Genomic DNA, 20,907 nt, shown 5'->3' with positions numbered 1-20,907 from the left:
CACAGACAAAATTGAAGTCTCACCCGTAAGCAGAGATGAAAAGGGTCTTATCCGTACTTTTGATTGGAAAGCTTAATCGTTGAGATTAGTAATGGTAGGGAATAGATTAAATTGAGCACCCTTTTCAAATATTCATCCACCTCCTCTCTTTAAAACCTTTAAAATTTTTTTTTTTCTTGTCATCAAAATATAAATTTAGATAATAAAATTATATTTTAAAAATTTATAAATAAGAAAATATTATTAAACAATTATTTAAGTGGGTAAAAGTAACTCTAAAAATTATATTGAGTTGTTTTCAGTAGTTCAATCAAATATTGCTTCCATCGGCAATGTGTTATCAAAATTAATATCTTGAATAAAATAAAGTTTGCCCAAATGATTTTATTACTTAAAAAGTTAACCCATTTGTTAAAACTAAGATTAAAATAATACTTGGATCATTGCTTGTTTATATGTGGCTGAAAACCAATAATGCTAATACCCAATGGGCAATTGTTTGTGGCCAGCAGTATTGAATTAGTAAATTCTCTGGCACTTTAATTATAGAAATATTAGTAAGCCAATCTGATCTAACCGTAAAACCCTAAGCCAAACAAAAATAGAAGAAATTGGCAAACCCCACCGTCCCCCGTCTCTTCCCCAAAACAATGCTCTCCCGTCTCCTGCCCCAAACAATGCTCTCCCGTAAACCCTTGCACTTCCGTCTGATAGCACATGTTTATTCAAAATCTCAACCCTATCCCCAAAACCCTTACTTCTCTCCCCTTCTCAACTTATGTCGATTTCTCTCCACCAACAACAACGACAACAACAATAATAGCAAGGATCCGTCCACGTCCAATCCCTGGAACCTTACTCCGGAAAATGAAGGAAAATTCGACCCGCTGTTCAACATCTTGGATACGGAACTTCGTGGTGGCAGTGAGGATGTTTTCAATAAGAGTGGAGGTGATTGGATGGCTCCGGGGTCCAGGGAGGAGGAGTACAAGCCGTGGAGTTTTGTAGAGGAAAAGAAGGATGATGACGTGTTCGATCTCGGGGAGGGTGTACGGCCAGTTGATGAAACTTTGGGTGAGAATAGTGCAAGTATCCGTAGTGAGATGACTCAAGAGGAGAAGGAGATGCTTGAAAGAGAGGAGAAAGAACTTTCTGCTATAGTCAAAGGCAAGCAATTTTTTTTTTTTTTTTTTTAATATAATAAATTTGCTTAACAATAAAGTTTAGCATTAAACTTGTTTTTATTTTTATTTTTTAGTTATAAGCTTGATTTTTACTGCAAAGAATCTTCAATTATTCTTTGCAGTGCACAAAAGATGGGGCTAATATTAATGATTTCATGAAGAATTCACTTCTTCAATATATCAAGTCAATGTGTTCAGCACTTTCACTTTTACATGAGTAGTAACGTCAACTGGCCCATGAACTGTGGTTCAGCGGGTCTTTGATTAGACTGTGAATTTAGCTAGAAGTGGGTCTTGTTGATGGATTTAGTGCAGGAAACTGATGTTCTGTGGTACAGTTGATTATTGGAAGCACACATGACTAAGTGTGATGCCATGATGGCAGATGGATAGGGTTATGAGCCGGAGAATCTAAAGGTTGGAACAGAATGAGATTTCTGATAGTGGAGAGAAGAAAGTAGCTGGAAGGACGAGGGGTAATCATCTATATTGGTCATGAGGATGAAGATAGTGAATCGTCTGTTTAATGTGTTTTTGGAATTGTATTTTATTTGAAGTAATTTTCTGCACAATTTATTTTAATTTCCCATCTAGTCTTCATCCAGATAATAGCTGAAGGTATTGTTTTGCTATGCTTGCTTACAGGTCCAAGTCGAGCATTTGGTGATCTTATTGCAGCATCTGGTATCACGGACGCAATGCTAGATAGTTTGATTGCGCTGAAGGACTTGGAAGGGGTTGAAGGATTGCCACCTCTTAGTGAAATAGAAGAGATTCGTTATGAAAAGAATACAAGAAAATCGTCAAGAGATGAAATAGAACGCCAGAAACAGGAGGAAATTGCCAAAGCAAGAGTGAGACAAGTAGACGATCAGGGTAGGGCTTATGGAACAGGAAGAAGAAAATGCAGTATAGCCCGTGTTTGGATTCAACCTGGTGAAGGAAAGTTCATAGTTAATGATAAAGAATTTGATGTCTATTTCCCAATGCTTGATCACCGTGCTACTCTTCTTCGGCCTTTCTCAGAGACAAAGACCTTGGGTCTTTGGGATGTTAATTGTACTGTTAAAGGTGGTGGTGTCTCAGGTGAGCCTAATGTTTGTAGCTACTGATCATACAATTTTACCTACATAATGTTTAATATCATTCTGAATTTCTTGTTAAAATATTGTTGTTCATCCACCTTTCAGTTATCATATTCACTTTTTAAATAATATTTTTGGTGCATCTTTGAGCATTGTCGATGTGTTCTTCTCACATGTACATTTTGTCTATAAACCTACTAATTTTTGGGCATGTTCTTCTTGTTTTACATTTTAGCTTGAATTACTATAACATTGTTTCTTTTCTTAGCTATGTTTGTTTATGATTTTTTCTTCTGGATAGTTTTTAGTTTGATTTTCTTAGTGTCATAAAGTTGGAACGTGCTTTTTGTGATTTGAAATATTTTCTTGAATTTATCTTTCTTATAGATTTATGAGGCTAGGGCTGAAATTAGACAAATGGCTAAACTTGATTATAAAGAGTGTGAACTGAAAGAGTTGGGCTTCATCAGCTTCATGATTGGCTTGGCTTAGTTTAATAAGGCTAGGCACTTTTTCTTCATTTTTACATCCTTTGGCGAATTGTTAAGATTGTGAGTTAATGGGATAACCTTTCCTTGGCTTTCTATAATTCCTCTTGTGCTATGTGTGCTTGAATTAAGAATGAAACAAATTGGTTAGTCATATGAAAAGGTTTTTCTTAGGTTCTCTTGATACAAAAGTTAGATTTTAATTTGAGTTATGAACTTCCGTTTGTTTAAATTTGAGAAAGATAAATTTATTGTACTTGATTGAAGTCAGTTTGCCTATAATGATGTGTTAACCAGTAATACAACCAATTGTTATTTCCTTGAATCATTTTTCCATCCCACAGTATGTAGCTTGTGAATAACTAAAGCACAAGGAAAGTAGCACTAGAGGTTGATTGAGCTTTTATTTTTTTATCTGAACTGAGTGTATGATTGCAGTGTATTATAGTTGAGCATGCCTCAGGTCTAAACATGGCCTGACGTTCATTGAGTCCAGCTAAACACCATCAAACTGGGTTTGGATTGCTTGGACACCCATATGAAATTCTTAATCTAATAATTCTTTCATTCTTGTTTTATATTTTTTTGTTCATACCAGGATATTCATATGGAATCCTTATCATTTTCTGGTTCATTGTGCTTGTTCCCCCTGATTATTTAGCATGTAAACAACCTGTTGTGAGGAAGATACTGTAATCTAGCATCTGTATCCTGTCTTAGTGCTAGGAATCTCTACTTACATGTGTGCTGGGACCAACATGCCTTGTTTTTATGTTGTAAATTTTTTTGCATTGTGTCTTAATGAGTGACGAACGAAAACCACATCCAGTACAAATTAAAAGTTTAATTGAATGAGCCTGTGGCCTGTTCCTTTCGATGCGACCCCATGTATGAGTTGCGTCTGTGCTTGTGTTTGAATCTCTTGTTGACTAATCTTCTAACCTTCTTTTGGTGAATGGTGACAGGTCAAGTTGGGGCAATTCGGTTGGGTATCAGCAGGGCATTGCAAAACTGGGAACCTGACTTACGTCCTGCACTCAGATCCGGTACTCTTGTTTATGCATACTATCTTTTATCTTTCATCTTGCCTTTTAATTCTATAAATTCTGAGTGATCGTTGTTTACACCTTTTCTGTGACAACAGCCTGTATGGGTATAGTCATCATAAATCACCTGTGGATAAACTTTATATGCTCTGTTAAAATCTTATTACTAAAATCGCTCGTGTGTCTTAACAGTTGGTTTCTTGACGAGAGATCCACGTGTGGTTGAAAGGAAAAAACCAGGGAAGGCAAAAGCAAGAAAGAGCTTTCAATGGGTCAAGCGTTGATCAATTTATTGGGGCTTTTTGCATTTTCAATGCCCACCCTCTTATGGAACATCAGTTTTGTCACCATTGCAATAACTTATTGAGATCATTCAACTTGTATTTTAGCTTGCAATACGGTTTTAACGTAGAAGTGGTGGAAGAACAGTGAAGATTTTCTTGAGCCATGTACTTTTATGAAGCAAAAATTCTCTCCTATTTTTTTCAACGTTCTGTGCGATAATGTGTGTAGTCCAAAACTTTGATGCTGAATTTCAGTGGTCATTATAGCTGTTAACTTTTTATTTCTGGGCGACTTGATGGGTATAATGGGCCGGTAGCTGATCTTGGGCTTCGTTTTAATGGGCCAGGAGACTCAGCCCAATTATGATTCAGATTGCTGAGTTTAATATGGCATCATATCAATATCAAATATTGTCTTAAAAGTTTAAATTTTGGCATATGAATTTCATTTTGATTCCTTCTAAGTTTGCGACATTACACAAACCTTCACTTTCACAAGAAGACTTGGAATTTTATGGACAAAAGCAAAGAGCCCAAGAGTAGTCAATTTGGATTATAAAAGGCGCTCTTTGTTTCCATTTAATACCTTCACCACCTATTACTGAAAAATCTAAAACAGAAATTTGAAATTAGGTCCTTTGCTCCGTTGATCTTCCATGCTAGCACCTTGCTCAAGTGCTTAAATGCATCAGCTCTTTCAAGATATATACTCAAAACCATTGTGCTGAAGAGAAGAGCAAGGATTGACATATGAAGTGATTCGTACGCTTGTTCCGGGGACATGATTTGAAAAATTACCGTAAGTGGAGCACCAAGAAGAGACCCTGCAGTTCTCCCAATTGGTAGAAATGGAATGGCAGGAAAAACTGCCAGTAACCAGAATATTGTGATGGCAAGTAAGCCTAGAATATCTACCATGGTAGAAGAAGATGCCATATTTGATACAAAATAAGCTTAAAACTTCATCCTGATACAGTATAAAAAAGAGAACCTGGACATGGAAAAATATCAGAGCGATTAGCCTTTTTACAATGTCAGTTCTTCCATTACATTAGTAGTATAATCCAAACAACCCAGAATACAGAAACTTCATAAGATTCTTTACAATCAAATAACACTTAAAGCTGAGAGAAAAAACTCAAAATGGCACATATAATGTGTACCTAATTAAAGTGATGGCACATATAATGTGTACCTAATTAAAGCAGTGTCACTGCAAAATGACCTTGTTTTTGCTTCAAACGTTGAAGTAAGCGCAACTGTTATTCTGTAGGACTCAAGAAACATTTTTTTTTCAATGAATAATGCTACACTTACACAACTTTTTTACACCATTTTTATTACATCATGATATGACATATGCCACAACTACACAAATTCTATTACAATATTAAAAATTCAAAATAATTAAAAATTTGTGTGATTGTAGCATATGCTACATCATGATGTAATAAAAATTGTGTGAAAGAGTGATGTAAGTGTAGTATTATTCTTTTTCAATACCAGATCAGCAATGGCCTTAGCTTCATGCATTGTGTTCCATAAAAGTTTTGAGTGTTCTTTTGTTTGGGTCATTCATTTATGATACAGTAATAATGCCAAATGCCTATGTTTTTGTATTGTTCTTTATTTTACTTCTTTTCTTTACTACATCCTTGAGGATTTAATGTTTTTCATGGTTGATAGGTTTTGGAAAACATATGATTTAGGATTTTAATTTAAAGCTGTACCGTAAACCAGCTTTGTTGGAAGAAAAAAAATTGAATTTTGTTCTTGACAATAGAATATTACAGCAAATTTCAAATCATAGCAGGAAGACTGTCTCAAGCAAAAAATATTTACATGAACAGATTCTGCTGAAGGAGATCAGAATCATCTTAACAACATCAAACCAATTGCTGTAACTATCAGGGTTGAGGGCACTCCGAATTTGAGATGATTCCAGAAGGATAAGGTATATGCAAGGTGTGGAGCACGGCGAGCTTGCTCACATACTATCAAGTTGGCAGCTGATCCAAGTAATGAGAGGTTCCCAGCTACTGTGCTGACCCAAGCTAAAATTAGCCACGACTTCTTCTCATCGGCTGCAGATATTGCAGCTGCAGATGCTGCTACTCGACCTCCAAGCAAGAGAACTAAGGCAATGGAGAAAATTGTTAGTACAAGCAGCCAGCATAAGAATTAGAAAGTTTGCAATAAAAAATCAGTCTTGTTTTATAACAATCACGCTAACTTATGAATAAACTGGACTTGCAGGCAGTGGCTGATTTAGGAATTCCCCTCTTAGGGGGCAAAATATAAACCAAACAAAAAAAGAAATTAAAACCAACCATAATTACATTTTTTTTTTTTATTAAGATGAGCTTCAATCAAAAGTTATAAAATAGAAATAAATATCTTCAAAAAAACAAATAAATATCTTTAAAAAACACAATTTTTATAAAGATAAAACAATTTTTTTTATAATTGTCTTTTGGCGAGTTTTTCTATTCTGAAAACGTTAGATAATCATCTCATTGTCAATTGTATCAAATACATATTTCTCAATATAGATGATTAAGCAATCATTCATCTATTGATCTCCCATTCGATTGCATAACCGACTTTTCACAAGATTCATTGTAGAAAAAACTCTTTTAACAGTCGCAGTCACAACTGGTAAAACCAATGCAACTTTTACAAGCTTATACACCAACGTATGCAAAATTTCTTTTTTAAACCGAACTAAATTCTTAACCAAATCACCAATTCTTTGTAACTTAGCAAATTTATCACAAGAACATATTTCAATAACATAAATCCCAGTCTGGTTCTCAAGTACCATCAATTCAAGTGCAGAAAAATCAAATGGATAAATATAATCAAATCAGATATCATGTAATGCTGTAGATATATGCATATAAAATGGCATATAAGACCGTCTAAGCAATGTTTCAGCGAAATTCTTTGAATGTGACAATGGTGAAAGAACAGAAGAAACACTACGCTCAATTTATGTCTTTAACTAGTTGTTAGTATCCCACAAATCATGAAACCATATTGTTGACAGTTCAATGGGGGAGAGTTGTAAGATCAAATCCCAGTAGGACTTCCTTGGAGGAATTTTAGCTCCTACCAACAAAAAAAGTAATCACTTTCTTTTATAAAGTACACCTTTTAGCTCCCATTAGCACCAGACTTTCTCTAGACATATCTGTTACGAATCACTTAACCCAAAAGCTTAAAATGATAGGTAAGATCCAAGAATAGTATTATGCTCCTGCATGTCCTAGTTCTCATGCACAAAGGCCAGTTGTCATATGGATCAAGCCCAAACACAAACAAACGGAGCCCCAGAATACTATTGAAACTCTTAAAAATATCAGAGGCCTAGTTTAGCGGTTAGCACCTGTTATGCATATTCAACAACTCTGATAAATGCCCAAAAATTAACTATTCACAATTTTTGTGTGTGTGTGTGTGTGTGTGTGTGTGTGTGTGTACAGGATACTTCTTTTGCTATTACCATCACATAGTAGATGCTTATTTTACGTTTGTAAACCCTCCCCGACTATGTCAAGATGTGAAACCACAATTGATTTATGTATTCTGCATGTCAATTGTGACCTGAGTCCTGCACTAGTCAGGATTTCTTTTAAGAATCTTAACCAACAATGATTATGGGTCTCAACTTTGTCAAGTAGAATGCAGCAATTTTTTAAAAGGAATCTGAGACACATTTGTGGAAGAAGAAAGATCAACATACCAGTTGGTACATTGGATGCCACATTTGACAGGACAAGAATGACAACAGCAAGAACTGCTGTCCCACTAACGTGATCAATCTGTGCATAGGGCTCCATGAAATCCCAAAGAGTGCTTGGAATTCCAGTTTTGTTAAAGCCATCAACAGTGATAAACATTCCACAGAAGAAAATTAAAAGCGAATAAGACACCTGGTCAAAAGAAGAGAAAGTTAACTTAGATTTATATACATGTTCCAACTAGCAATCAACATTCATGATCTACCAAGTAATATGCTTTCAATTCACCGATTTCCTTTAGTACAAAAAGAAATTACTGAAGCAAGAAGCATCCTTGTTGCAGATTTTACCTTTTCCAGGCTTGGTCGAGCATCTTTGAAATCGAGAACCACAAGAGCAAGTGCAGCAGTAATTGCAGTCCAGGACATGTTGAGACCCATAAGCAGAGAAATTAACATTCCTACAGTAACAAGGTAAACACATGATTTCCACAATATTTTTTTCCACCTTGTGGCCAAATTTTCCTTTCCGTCTAAGATCTGCTGTGAAAGAACATTGCTCAATCTAATTGTTGATGCAACCCCCTTTGGAGAGAAAGCTTCCTCCCTTCTCTGAGAAGATCCATCCGTTGACACCTCTTTTGATTCATTTGAATTTCCTGGTGTTCCGATTGCACCACTATGTACCCTGTGGATTTCATTCTCAATAGAACTAGCTCGATTTCTAAGAGTATCAACATGAACTATATTGATATTCACATTGGGAGAACTTTGGAAATTAATAGATTCCGCTCTAGAGTTCCGTTCCTGAGAATTTAAGGATGTCTCATGCGACATAGTGGCTGGTGAAAACCGATGAGAAGTCACATCCTCTTCTGCTACAACATCAGCAGTTGCATCTTCTTCATCCTTCTGAGAGGATAACAACTTCCAGTACATGAGAAGAATAATTACAGCATTCACAAAAACTCCCATAAGCATTGCAGGGAGGATTCCAATTAGAAACTTTCCAAAACTAATCTTGCTCTGAACAGCTATAACCAAGTTTTGAGAGTTACCAATGGGAGTTGCTGAAGAACCAATGTTAGCACTTGATGCAAGAGCAATTAGGAATGGATGTGGAGGGAGATTATGTTGCCGAGCAATTTTCAATACAAACTCAGTCAAGACCACACAAGAGGTATCATTGGTGAAAAGAGCACTTGAAATGGCTGAAATCAAGCAGATTCGACAAATTAAGTCCTTCGGCCCTTTGCTTTTCCAAGAGAGCAACTTACCCAAGTATTTGAACATATCTGCTCTTTCCAGATACACACTCACGACCATTGTCCCAAAGAGAAGACCAAGTATGGGAAGATCAATTGCAGCATAGGCTTGATCAGGTGATATGACTTGGAATAAGACCATAAGCATGGCGCTTAAGAGGGATCCTGCAGTCCTCCCTATTGGTAGAAAAGGGACAGCTGGGAAAACCGCCAACACCCAAAAGATTGCGAAGGCAATTGAGCCCAGAATCACCTTTACTAGAGATGCCATTGCCATTTTCAATCTCAGATAAGCTTTACAATCTTACTCTTACACCAAAATCCAATGACTCAAATATTAATCTTTATATGAACTCCTTGGCTTGTACCACCACCGTTTCTTGCCGAAAAAGAAATGCAAAGCATGAACCGATGTGTGATATCATTTTTCTATGAAAATTTGATCTTCGTACTCTGCCACAGAGTCAAGCAGTAACCAAAAAATGAACAAATGCAAATGAAAATTTAGGGACTCAATTAAAAACAAATAACAATTTAAAATCAAAGAGAATGATCAGTCAAGTAGCACCAAACTACAAGCAACTCCCAGTAAAAATTTGCTTAACAATAAAGTTTAGCATTAAATTTGTTTTTTTTTTTTTTTTTTTTTTTTTTTTTTTTTTAGTTATAAGCTTGATTTTACTGCATAGAATCTTCAATTATTCTTTGCAGTGCACAAAAGATGGGCTTAATATTAATGATTTCATGAAGAATTTACGTCTTCAATATATCAAGTCAATGTGTTCAGCACTTTCACTTTTACATGATAGTAACGTCAACTGCCCATGAACTGTGGTTCAGCGGGTCTTTATTAGACTGTGAATTTAGCTAGAAGTGGGTCTTGTTGGGATTTAGTGCAGGAAACTGATGTTCTGTGGTACAGTTGATTATGTGGAAGCACATGTGACTAAGTGTGATGCCATGATGGCAGATGGATAGGGTTATGAGCTGGAGAATCTAAAGGTTGGAACAGAATGAGATTTCTGATAGTGGAGAGGAGAAAGTAGCTGGAGGGACTAGGGGTAATCATCTATATTGGTCATGAGGATGAAGATAGTGAATCGTGCGTTTAATGTGTTTTGGAATTGTATTTTATTTGAAGTAAATTTCTGCACAATTTATTTTACTTTCGCATGTAGTCTTCATCCAGATAATAGCTGAAGGTATTGTTTTTCTATGCTTGCTTGCAGGTCCAAGTAGAGCATTTGGTGATCTTATTGCAGCATCTGGTATCACAGACGCAATGCTAGATAGTTTGATTGCGCTGAAGGACTTGGAAGGGGTTGAAGGATTGCCCCCTCTTAGTGAAATAGAAGAGATTCGTTTTGAAAAGAATACAAGAAAATCATCAAGAGATGAAATAGAACGCCAGAAACAGGAGGAAATTGCCAAAGCAAGAGTGAGACAAGTAGACGATCAGGGTAGGGCTTATGGAACAGGAAGAAGGAAATGCAGTATAGCCCGTGTTTGGATTCAACCTGGTGAAGGAAAGTTCGTAGTTAATGATAAAGAATTTGATGTCTATTTCCCAATGCTTGATCACCGTGCTACTCTTCTTCGGCCTTTCTCAGAGACAAAGACCTTGGGTCTTTGGGATGTTAATTGTACTGTTAAAGGTGGTGGTGTCTCAGGTGAGCCTAATGTTTGTAGCTACTGATCATACAATTTTACCTATATAATGTTTAATATCATTCTGAATTTCTTGTTAAAATGTTGTTGTTCATCCACCTTTCATTATCATATTCACTTTTTAAATAATCTTTTTGGTGCATCTTTGAGCATTGTCGATGTGTTCTTCTCACATGAACATTTTGTCTAATAAACGCTCTAATTTTTGGGTATGTTCTTCTTGTTTTACATTTTAGCTTGAATTACTATAACATTGTTTCTTTTCTTAGCTTTGTTTGTTTATGATTTTTTCTTCTGGATAGTTTTTAGTTTGATTTTCCTAGTGTCATGAAGTTGGAACGCACTTTTTGTGATTTGAAATATTTTCTTGAATTTATCTTTCTTGTAGATTTATTAGACAAATGGCTAAGCTTGATTATAAAGAGTGTGAACTGAAAGAGTTGGGCTTCATCAGCTTCATGATTGGCTTGGCTTAGTTTAATAAGGCTAGGCACTTTTTCTTCATTTTTACATCCTTTGGAGAATTGTTAAGATTGTGAGTTAATGGGATAACCTTTCCTTGGCTTTCTATAATTCCTCTTGTGCTATGTGTGCTTGAATTAAGAATGAAACAAATTGGTTAGTCATATGAAAAGGTTTTTCTTGGGTTCTCTTGATACAAAAGTTAGATTTTAATTTGAGTTATGAACTTCCGTTTGTTTAAATTTGAGAAAGATAAATTTATTGTACTTGATTGAAGTCAGTTTGCCTATAATGATGTGTTAACCAGTAATACAACCAATTGTTATTTCCTTGAATCATTTTTCCATCCCACAGTATGTAGCTTGTGAATAACTAAAGCACAAGGAAAGTAGCACTAGCGGTTGATTGAGCTTTTATTTTTTTATCTGAACTGAGTGTATGATTGCAGTGTACTATGGCTGAGCATGCATCAGGTCTAAACATGGCCTGACGTTCATTGAGTCCAGCTAAACACCATCAAACTTGGTTTGGATCGCTTAGACACCCATATGAAATTCTTAATCTAATAATTCTTTCATTCTTGTTTTTATATTTTTTTGTTCATACCAGGATATTCATATGGAATCCTTATCATTTTCTGGTTCATTGTGCTTGTTCCCCCTGATTATTTAACATGTAAACAACCTGTTGTGGGGAAGATACTGTAATCTAGCATCTGTATCCTATCTTAGTGCCATGAATCTCTACTTACATGTGTGCTGGGACCAACATGCCTTGTTTTTATGTTGTAATTTTTTTGCATTGTGTCTTAATGAGTGATGAACGAAAACCACATCCGGTACAAATTGAATGAGCCTGTGGCATGTTCCTTTCCGTGCGACCCCATGTATGAGTTGCGTCTGTGTTTGTGTTTGAATCTCTTGTTGACTAATCTTCTTACCTTCTTTTGGTGAATGGTGACAGGTCAAGTTGGGGCAATTCGGTTGGGTATCAGCAGGGCATTGCAAAACTGGGAACCTGACTTACGTCCTGCACTCAGATCCGGTACTCTTGTTTATGCATACTATCTTTAATCTTTCATCTTGCCTTTTAATTCTATAAATTCTGAGTGATCCTTGTTTACACCTTTTCTGTGACAGCAGCCTGTATGGGTATAGGCATCATAAATCACCTGTTGATAATCTTTATATGCTCTGTTAAAATCTTATTACTAAAATCGCTCGTGTGTCTTAACAGTTGGTTTCTTGACGAGAGATCCACGTGTGGTTGAAAGGAAAAAACCAGGGAAGGCAAAAGCAAGAAAGAGCTTTCAATGGGTCAAGCGTTGATCAATTTATTTGGGCTTTTTGCTGTTTCAATTCCCACCCTCTTATGGAACTTTTCAGTTTTGTCACCATTGCAATAACTGATTGAGATCATTCAACTTGTATTTTAGCTTGCAATACAGTTTTAACGTAGAAGTGGTGGAAGAACAGTGAAGATTTTGTTGAGCCATGTACTTTTATGAAGCAAAAATTCTCTCCTATTTTTTTCAACGTTCTGTGCAATTATGTGTGTAGTCCAAAACTTTGATGCTGAATTTTTTATTTCTTGGCGACTTGAAGGGTTTAATGGGATGGTAGCTGATCTTGGACTTAGTTTTAATGGGCCTGGAGACTTCAGATTGCTGAGTTAATATGGCATCATATCAATATCAAAGCTTGTCTTAAAAGTTTAAATTTTGGCATATGAATCTCATTTTGATTCCTTCTAAGTTTGCGACATTACACAAACCTTCACTTTCACAACAAGATTTGGAATTTTATGGACAAAAGCAAAGAGCCCAAGAGGAGTCAATTTGGATTATAAAAGGCACTCTTTGTTTCCATTTAATACCTTCACCACCTGTTGAAAAATCTAAAACAGAAATTTGTAATTTTTTTCAGGTTCACAGAGAGGTCAGCTCCGCTCCCACCATGTTCAACTCTTTCCTTCTTCTCTCACTCTTTTTCTTTTTTACTAACAATTTTTAGCTTTTCATCGTCGTGTTGTTCTTGCAGAATTTGTTTTAATGAAGAAAAAAGTTTGCACCCGGATCACAAAATTGTTTCTTTCGGCCACAGGTACAGTGCTTATATTTTTGAACTTGTTCCTTTTTTATATTATATTAAATAGTGATTGTATTTTAATTTTTAAATTTATATAAAATCTAGACTCCCTCTTTATTAAATGTATGTAGATTGAAGAATTTTCAAGTTGTTTAATTGGAATTTTTTTATTAAAAAAAAAAAAAAAGTAGTAAATTTTAGGGGCAGTGGTTGTTTGAAACTTTAAAGGTATTGTTGAAATTGAATAAGACCAACGACACTACAGCCAATACATGTGGAATTGAGTATAATACACTCCCTCTCATAAAAATGACAACTCTTTTTTGTACAATTTTGTTATTAGGATCCGGCGGTGACACTTCCGATCAAGAAACGGGTTTGGATGTACGCGAAGAATATGCACACGCGTTTCGAACAGAATCATACAATGAATTTTGGACACGTGTCCTTGCACTCTCAAATGGAAACTCAACCACCAAGTGTATTCCTATTGAGTCCACCACAGCGGCTCGGCTCTCTTCGTATCGTCTCTTTGCGGAGCAACTTTTGGATCCGGATCAACCCACTGTTACTCATATCCTTTCTTTGAAAAAGGCTCATTCCCTTTTAACAAATTATTTCTCTCAAACTGCTGAGGCCTCTCTTTTATGCAGTCTTTTATTCAAAAATATAGATAATATCCGAGAGAAATATCAATGTTTTAAGACCGTTATTCAATCCCTTGAAAATGCTCATTTTTTGCCTTCAAATAATTTATTGTGTATAATAACCCGATTAACTGAATTATCCAACTTATCAAACCCATTAACCTCATCCGCTCCATCTCACTGTCGGGTTCGGATCATTCAAGCCGGGTGCTTGAAATTACTCAAGCAATTTGAATCAAGTCGAGACAAGGCTCGAACCAAGCTACGCCTAATCAACGCATCAAAACATGGCTCGGCTATTTTCTTAGTGGCTTTAACAGCTTCATTAACTGTGATAGTGGCTTCACATGCTCTCGCATTACTAATAGTTGCACCAAGCCTTATAGCAGCTTCGGTTGAGCTGACTTCAACTAGAAGGTTGGCTCGAGTGTCGGCTCAACTTGATGTAGCCGCCAAAGGGACTTATATATTGAACAGGGATCTAGATACAATAAGCCGGCTTGTGGTTCGGCTAAACGATGAGCTAGAACACATGCGTTCAATGGTGAAGTTTTGGCTGGAGAGGGGAGAGGGTGGTCGACTACAGGCCAGTGGCGAAGTGGCGCGCCAGCTAAAGAAGAATGATGCCAGCTTTAGCCAGCAGCTTGATGATCTAGAGGAACATTTGTACTTATGTTTCATGACCATCAATAGATCCAGAAACCTCGTACTCAAAGAGATTCTGGATCCGAGTCAACCCAACTCGCATCCAAGAATTTAAATAACATATAAAAATAATAGTCTATTTAATTCTCTTTTATGTATTTGAATTCTTACTTGGGATTTCTTTTTTCTCTGCATTTATTAATTATGTTAATTAAGCTTCAAATCACCCATTTCAAAAGTAGTCTTAATTACCGCCCATAGGTAGTCCAACGGTAAGGGCGAACTAAGGGGGCTACAAACGATACATCCCACATCCGAGTTTGATTCTTCGATTGAGTACAAAGGTAATACATTTACTATGATTTATCTAGGGGGTCACAGTAGTGGGTTGTTGTAAGATAACTCCTTTTAAGGATTAATTGAGGTGTATATAAACTAACCTGGATATTTCGGATATTGACCCAACACCTCAATTATTTAAAAAAAAAAAGTAGTCTTAATTATGGACATTTCCCAACTAATACCAAAGGCTAATAAATTTTAGTAAATTTATGAAAAGAGTGGGTCATTCCTCCCAAAATTATAAACCTAATAAAGTTTCTGACCTTTATTTTACTGCTCATTTATTATCTACTAAACACTTTCCCACTCATGTTCATTTCATAGTGTTTTCACGCCACGAAAATCTTGTACTTTAAACCTGTAATTAATAATAAAATCTCAATTACTCTATTTTAATTTATTGAAGTTGGTATTTCTCAACTAATTTGCCAATAATTTCAATTTCACCTCTAAATGTGAACTGAACGTATTTTTCCACATGAGAAATCAAATCAGAAATGGAAAAATAAAAATCACAAACTTCCAAAGGCCAGCTGAGCTCTCATCATCCGAGCTCTCGCGGGCTCGCGGCCATTAATTAATTAATTAATGATGCAGACACAAGGTTTGATGACACCATAAGGTTGATTTAATTGATTATAAAATAATTGAGCACAGAGGCAGCTCAAATTCAACTCCTGCTAAACAAGTCGGTCTTTAATAATGAACAGGAAGTTGGAGGCCATTCATATTAATTGTCACCACATATTTAACAACTTCTTATTCAAGCTTTTATTAACTCCATTAAGATAACATATACATATTTCATACTATTAAAATCTAACATTTCCAATTAACATTCAAAGTCCAAGGTCTCAATTTTATACACTTGTCTTATGTGGGTTGGTTCCTTCATCCTTATCATCACACATTCATAATCCGTTTTATTAATTATAATTTATCAGATAATAATTTGACTATGAAAACTACAAGAGGTTGATAACTATTAATGCGATATTAACAACTTTTGAGTGGTCGAGTGGGATGATATGGACTTTTGGGTGTATTACTCAAGAAATATTAGGTTTGATTCTTCTCGATTGCTAACAGAGGTAGCCACTAGAGGGTTTTCACGATCGTTAACTTTAAGATCCCAAAAAATAAATCCAGGTGTGGGCAAACTGATTTGGACACTTCCAATAAAAAAAAAAAAAAATTTAATGCCGAAATGGTTGATAGGCTGACTTTGCAACACAAATAATTAAGATATATATATATATGTTGTGTATGATTTTTCCACCAAGCTTAGAGGATATAGTTCGATCTAGAACCAACTCGACTCTATCGATTGTCCGACCCAACATAAGCTCGTCGAGCTATAGCTCGACCCAGCACAAGCTAGTCACAAACAATTCGAGTGATCGTTCAACCAATTCCCAGCTAACTTCAGATCCCAGATATCTCGGAAATGATCAGATTGACACAATCTTTGGGCCCAATCGCTAGAATATCGGATTTGCATTTCAATTTAATTGTAATCCTTTTACTTTCGCTATTTCCTTTGTACAAACTCTGTATATAAACCCCCTCAAACAATAAGGAAGGGCAGAAAAATATTCCTAGAATTACTATTGTAAGCTCTCACAGTAAATACAAAGATCAATGGATATAGGCTCAAAAGTTCAACTCGCCGAACCACTTTAAAATCCTTTTTGCCATTTACTTTACTGCATCCATTATCCATTCATTGCTAGTCATCCGTAATCACACACACCAGTTTCGATCTCACCAAAGTCGATCAGATCACTCTAGTTGGTACAGATTTATGTATCAACATTTTGACGCAAGAAAGAGGGTCTTCGCCAAAATCTCAAAAATTTCGGCAAAAAACCACAACGATCTAACCACTTCAGGCCCATGATGGTGCGTACAAGATCAAAAACCACCACTGGAAACCACGACGATGTGGAGACCACCCATTAGGAGGTGCAACAGGAAGCCGCTGGGCATCGACCACCATTGCTGTCATCTCAGCATGCCATGAATAACCAAGGGGCAAGAACATCAAACCCTAAAAACGGCCAACTAGTGGAGATGATCAAAACTATGGTTGCATAGGCGGTGCAACAGAACGTAGCTGAGCTAAGAAATCAGCAACCAACTTCCCAGAACCTTGACCAGCTGTGCTTCATTGATCCCACCCTAACGGGTCAAACTTCAGTTGGGGACCAGTCTAGCTTATCGGCGCCAAGGGGCGACCGACACCCCTGACGTCAAAGGGTGCACTCCGCTCACGAGCGTAAGTCACGCAGGCGAACTAACCCTGGGAGGCGGCCAGGGAAACAACCAATAGGTGAAAGCGAAGGTAATGGTTGCCCACGAGATGCTCAACCTACCCGATGAAATCCACAATGTCAGCATGCTAGTCTTAACCCACGCCCAAGATAAGCCTGATCCTCGCAAGCTTGCAAGATGAGTAATGTGAGCCAATTTGGCAAGGACCAACGTTCCGGTTATAACCGACGTCATAAGCAACGCACTAACGAGTATGATAGCACTTATCAATCGAGCCATCATGACTCAACCTCACGCATCAATGCATGTAACGGAAGGGTTCACAAGTGACAGATTTGTGAACTCACTTGCTCGAGGTAAGATTGAACAGAGCTAGACAGGGCAATCATAATGAAGACTTGAATCATGTGCAGAAAATGCTTGACGATCTAAGGGCCCGCCAGAACGATGTAGCAAAAGAAATAGTGAGTTCCCCATTCACATAGGAGGTTCACCAGGCCCCACTTCTATAGGGATTTAGGGCGCTAGAGAGTAAGTTCGATGGGAGAGGAGACCTTAGAGACCACCTTGACAATTTCAATGACCTGATGGAGCTGCACCAGGTTTGTGTCCTAGCGAAGTGCCGCTACTTCACAGTCACATTGGTAGGGGATGCCAAGAGGTGGTACAAAGTACTCAAGGCAAACTCCATCAGTTATTGGCAACAATTCTCCTCGTTGTACTTGCAACAATTCCAAGTGAGGAGATAACTTGCAATGCTGCTCAACTACTTGAGTAATATTCATTAGGAGAGAGAAAAAACCTGACCTCATATTTAACGAGTTTCCATAACAAGCAACCAAAGGTCGCGGATGCACCCGAAGAGTCAATCCGGACTTTGCTAATTGCAAGCATCAGGCCGAACATGGAGCTGTGGAAAGAGCTCCAAAGCGAAAATCACGTGAGCTTGGCGAAGTTTTATCAGATGGATATAAAGCACCAGCGAGTCGAAAGCTTGTTAGCAGCCCTAGCCAAAAGCTCGCCACAAAGATCCTTAGACAGGCGACAAGATCGCCCATCAGATAAGCGGAGGGGCCAAGACCGTAATGATAGGGACCAAAATAGGTCTCAAAAAAGAAAAAAAACAAATAACCACAAGGACATGCAGCCTTTCCCGCAATGTGCAGAATATACCTTCCTCACATAAGACATAGCTCACATTTACGAAGTTTCTCGTGAGGCAAGGAGATTGTCTACTCCAGAAAGGATGAGAAGGGTTTCGGGCAAAAGAGATCGACATAAATATTGTCGATACCATTGGGGAATCAGGCACAACACTAATGAGTGTCGGACTTTGAAAGATGTCATCGAAAACCTTATACGAAGAGGCCACCTAAAGGAATTTGTCAAAGAGGCACCGGCTCGCTAAAATACTAGCGAGCAGAATAACTAGGTCTAGCAGGCACCGGCCAACGCCAACCATGAGGTCCTGGTGGGTATGATCTACGGCGGGCCTGACATAGCAGGAAGCTCAAGGTGCGTCCGTGAGCAATATGCTCGCGAGGCCAGAATAGATTTGGTCCCCTAGGTAATGAGCTACGAACAAAAGCCGCCAAAGCAACTTAGACATGAGAGCAAGGTGGTAGGATTCATTGTTGAAGAATGTGAAGAATCCCCTTGCTATAACATGATGCGATTGTAATCGCAACCAAGATCGACAATGCCAGAGTGCTGAGGGTAATGGTCGATAACGAAAGTGCAGTGAACATCATCTTCTTGGGAGCCTTTCGAGAGATAAGGTTCACAAAGAAGGACTTGAGGGTGTGTCCTTCACTGTTGTATGGATTCACCGGGGACAGTTTGGTCCTCAAGGGAATGATCGACCTTCCTATGACTCTAGGGGTAGAACCCAAAATCTAGATAGTAATGGCTAAATTCTTAGTGGTAGATTGTCTAACTACATACAACGTCATCCTCAAAAGACCGGTCTTGGATGATTTGAGTGCATTCACATAAGTGCGCTGCCAAGATATGAAATTTTCGACTCCTAGGGGAGTCGCGACGATTAGGAGATGTAGGAAAGAATCTCGAGAATGTTACAACCGGGCCATAAATGCTGTATTAAAATGGCCACTCTTGAGAACAATGGTTATTACAAAGTCTAAACCACACCCTAGACCTCTCGAGGATACTATAAATCCTCATATCCATAAAGAAGAGCCCGCAACAGGGTCGACAGAAGAGCTGTAAGAAATATGTCTTACCGAAGAAGATCCAACTCACATATTGAAAATTAGCAGTAGCCTAACCAAAAGAAATAGTCGATAATCTGATGGGATTTATAAAGAAAAACCTCGACGTGTTCACATGGGTGCATGTAAATATGGTGGGGATCAGCCTCAAGGTAATGTATCACAGGCTGAACATTGACCCAAAGGCTTAGCTAATAAGACAGAAAAGAAGGTTTATGAATGCAGAGCGTTCTAAAACACTCAAAGATAAAGTTGACAAACTCCTGAACATCAACTTCATTAAAGAAGTAAAGTATCCGGATTGGCTCACCAACCCTGTCCTGGTTAAGAAGTTGAATGGCAAATGGTAGACTTGTGTCAACTTCACAGGCTTGAATAAAGCATGTCCCAAAGACAACTTTCTGCTACCACGGATCAACCAACTAGTAGATGCGACAATTGGAAACACACTACTTAGCTTCATGAACCCATTCTTGTGATATAACCAAATCCTGATGTATAAGCCCGATGAAGAGCATACCTCTTTTATTACTGACTGTGGGATTTATTATTAGGGTTATACCGTTTGGCCTGAAGAATGCTAGAGCGATCTACCAGTGCTTGGTGAACAAGATGTTCGCAAACCAGATTAACAAAACTATAGAGGTATACATCGATGACATGCTCGTCAAATCAAAGGTCGCTGAAAGCACCATTCAACATATGGGGGAAATGTTTGACATCCTCAAAAAATACAGAATGAAGCTCAACCCCCTAAAATGTGCTTTCGGAGTAACCTCGGGAAAATTCTTAGGTTCCTTGTAAATCAACGGGGTGTTGAAGTCAATCTAGAGAAGATTCAAGCTTTATTAGATCTGAAAAGACCGACTAGCATAAGGCAGGTATAGAACTTGACAGGGCATGTGGCCGGACTCAGCAGGTTTGTTTCCTAAGCCACAAACAGATGGTTACCATTTTTTAAGACTTTGAAAGGGAAGAAAGGTTTCAAGTGGATAGAAGAGTGAGAGAAAGTCTTCTAAGAGCTAAAGAAACATATATGACAACTTCATTTGTTGTCAAAGCCCGTTTAGGGTGAGTCACTGCTATTGTATTTGTCGGTATCAAAGTTCGCCATCAACAAGACATTGGTATATGAAATGGGAGGAGTGTAGTGACTGATATACTATGTGAGCAAGAGACTGCTCAACGTAGAGACGAGATACCTGAGAATAAAGAAGCTCTCCTATGCCCTTGTCATCACTGCTAGGAAGTTGTGACTTTACTTCCAAACGCACTCCATCCATATGTTGACCAACTTTCTGTTGAGGAAACTAATGCAAAAACCCAAGGTATCGGGTAGATTGATTTAATGGACAATGGAAATGAGTCAGCAGATATAAAGTACATCTTGAGAACAACAATCAAAGGTCAAGCTTTGACAGATTTTATATAAGAATTCTCCTATCAACCCAAAGGGG

General features: G+C 37.5%; 5 protein-coding genes across 5 annotated transcripts; 4 read left to right on the top strand and 1 right to left on the bottom strand.

The window, feature by feature from the left end:
* The first annotated feature begins 506 nt into the window (after positions 1–506).
* Positions 507–1,326, top strand: LOC116134140. Its single transcript, XM_031419825.1, has 2 exons — positions 507–1,167; positions 1,259–1,326. Exons 1-2 carry the CDS (start codon positions 651–653, stop codon positions 1,324–1,326), a joined length of 585 nt encoding a protein of 194 aa, XP_031275685.1. The 5' UTR covers positions 507–650.
* Positions 1,327–1,679: 353 nt separating this feature from the next.
* LOC116134139 (30S ribosomal protein S9, mitochondrial-like) lies at positions 1,680–4,379 on the top strand. The gene is made up of 4 exons (XM_031419824.1): positions 1,680–1,694; positions 1,790–2,270; positions 3,723–3,803; positions 3,996–4,379. The coding sequence occupies exons 1-4, from the start codon at positions 1,680–1,682 to the stop codon at positions 4,085–4,087; spliced, it is 669 nt and encodes a 222-aa protein (XP_031275684.1). The 3' UTR covers positions 4,088–4,379.
* A 1,443-nt stretch (positions 4,380–5,822) lies between these two features.
* Positions 5,823–9,371, bottom strand: LOC116134176 (silicon efflux transporter LSI2-like). Its single transcript, XM_031419859.1, has 3 exons — positions 8,181–9,371; positions 7,833–8,022; positions 5,823–6,222 (listed from the first exon to the last, which is right to left on the bottom strand). Exons 1-3 carry the CDS (start codon positions 9,369–9,371, stop codon positions 5,960–5,962), a joined length of 1,644 nt encoding a protein of 547 aa, XP_031275719.1. The 3' UTR covers positions 5,823–5,959.
* An 867-nt stretch (positions 9,372–10,238) lies between these two features.
* On the top strand, positions 10,239–12,759 carry LOC116134137 (30S ribosomal protein S9, mitochondrial-like; the record flags this gene model as incomplete). The annotated part of the gene is made up of 3 exons (XM_031419823.1): positions 10,239–10,764; positions 12,188–12,268; positions 12,461–12,759. Coding segments are annotated over 3 exons (699 nt in total), but the record flags the coding sequence as incomplete, so codon positions are not given.
* A 508-nt stretch (positions 12,760–13,267) lies between these two features.
* On the top strand, positions 13,268–14,718 carry LOC116134136 (UPF0496 protein At3g49070). The gene is made up of 2 exons (XM_031419822.1): positions 13,268–13,326; positions 13,655–14,718. Exons 1-2 carry the CDS (start codon positions 13,275–13,277, stop codon positions 14,716–14,718), a joined length of 1,116 nt encoding a protein of 371 aa, XP_031275682.1. The 5' UTR covers positions 13,268–13,274.
* Positions 14,719–20,907: the final 6,189 nt, after the last annotated feature.

Source organism: Pistacia vera, unplaced genomic scaffold, assembly GCF_008641045.1.
Source record: "Pistacia vera cultivar Batoury unplaced genomic scaffold, PisVer_v2 Contig283, whole genome shotgun sequence".
Lineage (NCBI taxonomy): Eukaryota > Viridiplantae > Streptophyta > Magnoliopsida > Sapindales > Anacardiaceae > Pistacia > Pistacia vera.
This window is presented reverse-complemented; position numbering and strand designations above follow the sequence as displayed.

What these genes read in the sequence shown, in the direction of transcription:
- LOC116134139 (XM_031419824.1), top strand. An exon ending in TAAAGGTGGTGGTGTCTCAG is followed by an intron (nt 2,271 to 3,722) that starts GTGAGCCTAATG and finishes GAATGGTGACAG; the next exon opens with GTCAAGTTGGGGCAATTCGG. An exon ending in ACGTCCTGCACTCAGATCCG is followed by an intron (nt 3,804 to 3,995) that starts GTACTCTTGTTT and finishes GTGTCTTAACAG; the next exon opens with TTGGTTTCTTGACGAGAGAT.
- LOC116134140 (XM_031419825.1), top strand. Translation starts at nt 651, where the DNA reads ATGCTCTCCCGTCTCCTGCCCCAAACAATGCTCTCCCGTAAACCCTTG. An exon ending in ACTTTCTGCTATAGTCAAAG is followed by an intron (nt 1,168 to 1,258) that starts GCAAGCAATTTT and finishes TTTATTTTTTAG; the next exon opens with TTATAAGCTTGATTTTTACT.
- LOC116134176 (XM_031419859.1), bottom strand. Translation starts at nt 9,371, where the DNA reads ATGGCAATGGCATCTCTAGTAAAGGTGATTCTGGGCTCAATTGCCTTC. An exon ending in CTCGACCAAGCCTGGAAAAG is followed by an intron (nt 8,023 to 8,180) that starts GTAAAATCTGCA and finishes TCTTTTGACCAG; the next exon opens with GTGTCTTATTCGCTTTTAAT. An exon ending in GGCATCCAATGTACCAACTG is followed by an intron (nt 6,223 to 7,832) that starts GTATGTTGATCT and finishes CCATTGCCTTAG; the next exon opens with TTCTCTTGCTTGGAGGTCGA.
- LOC116134136 (XM_031419822.1), top strand. Translation starts at nt 13,275, where the DNA reads ATGAAGAAAAAAGTTTGCACCCGGATCACAAAATTGTTTCTTTCGGCC. An exon ending in ATTGTTTCTTTCGGCCACAG is followed by an intron (nt 13,327 to 13,654) that starts GTACAGTGCTTA and finishes TTTTGTTATTAG; the next exon opens with GATCCGGCGGTGACACTTCC.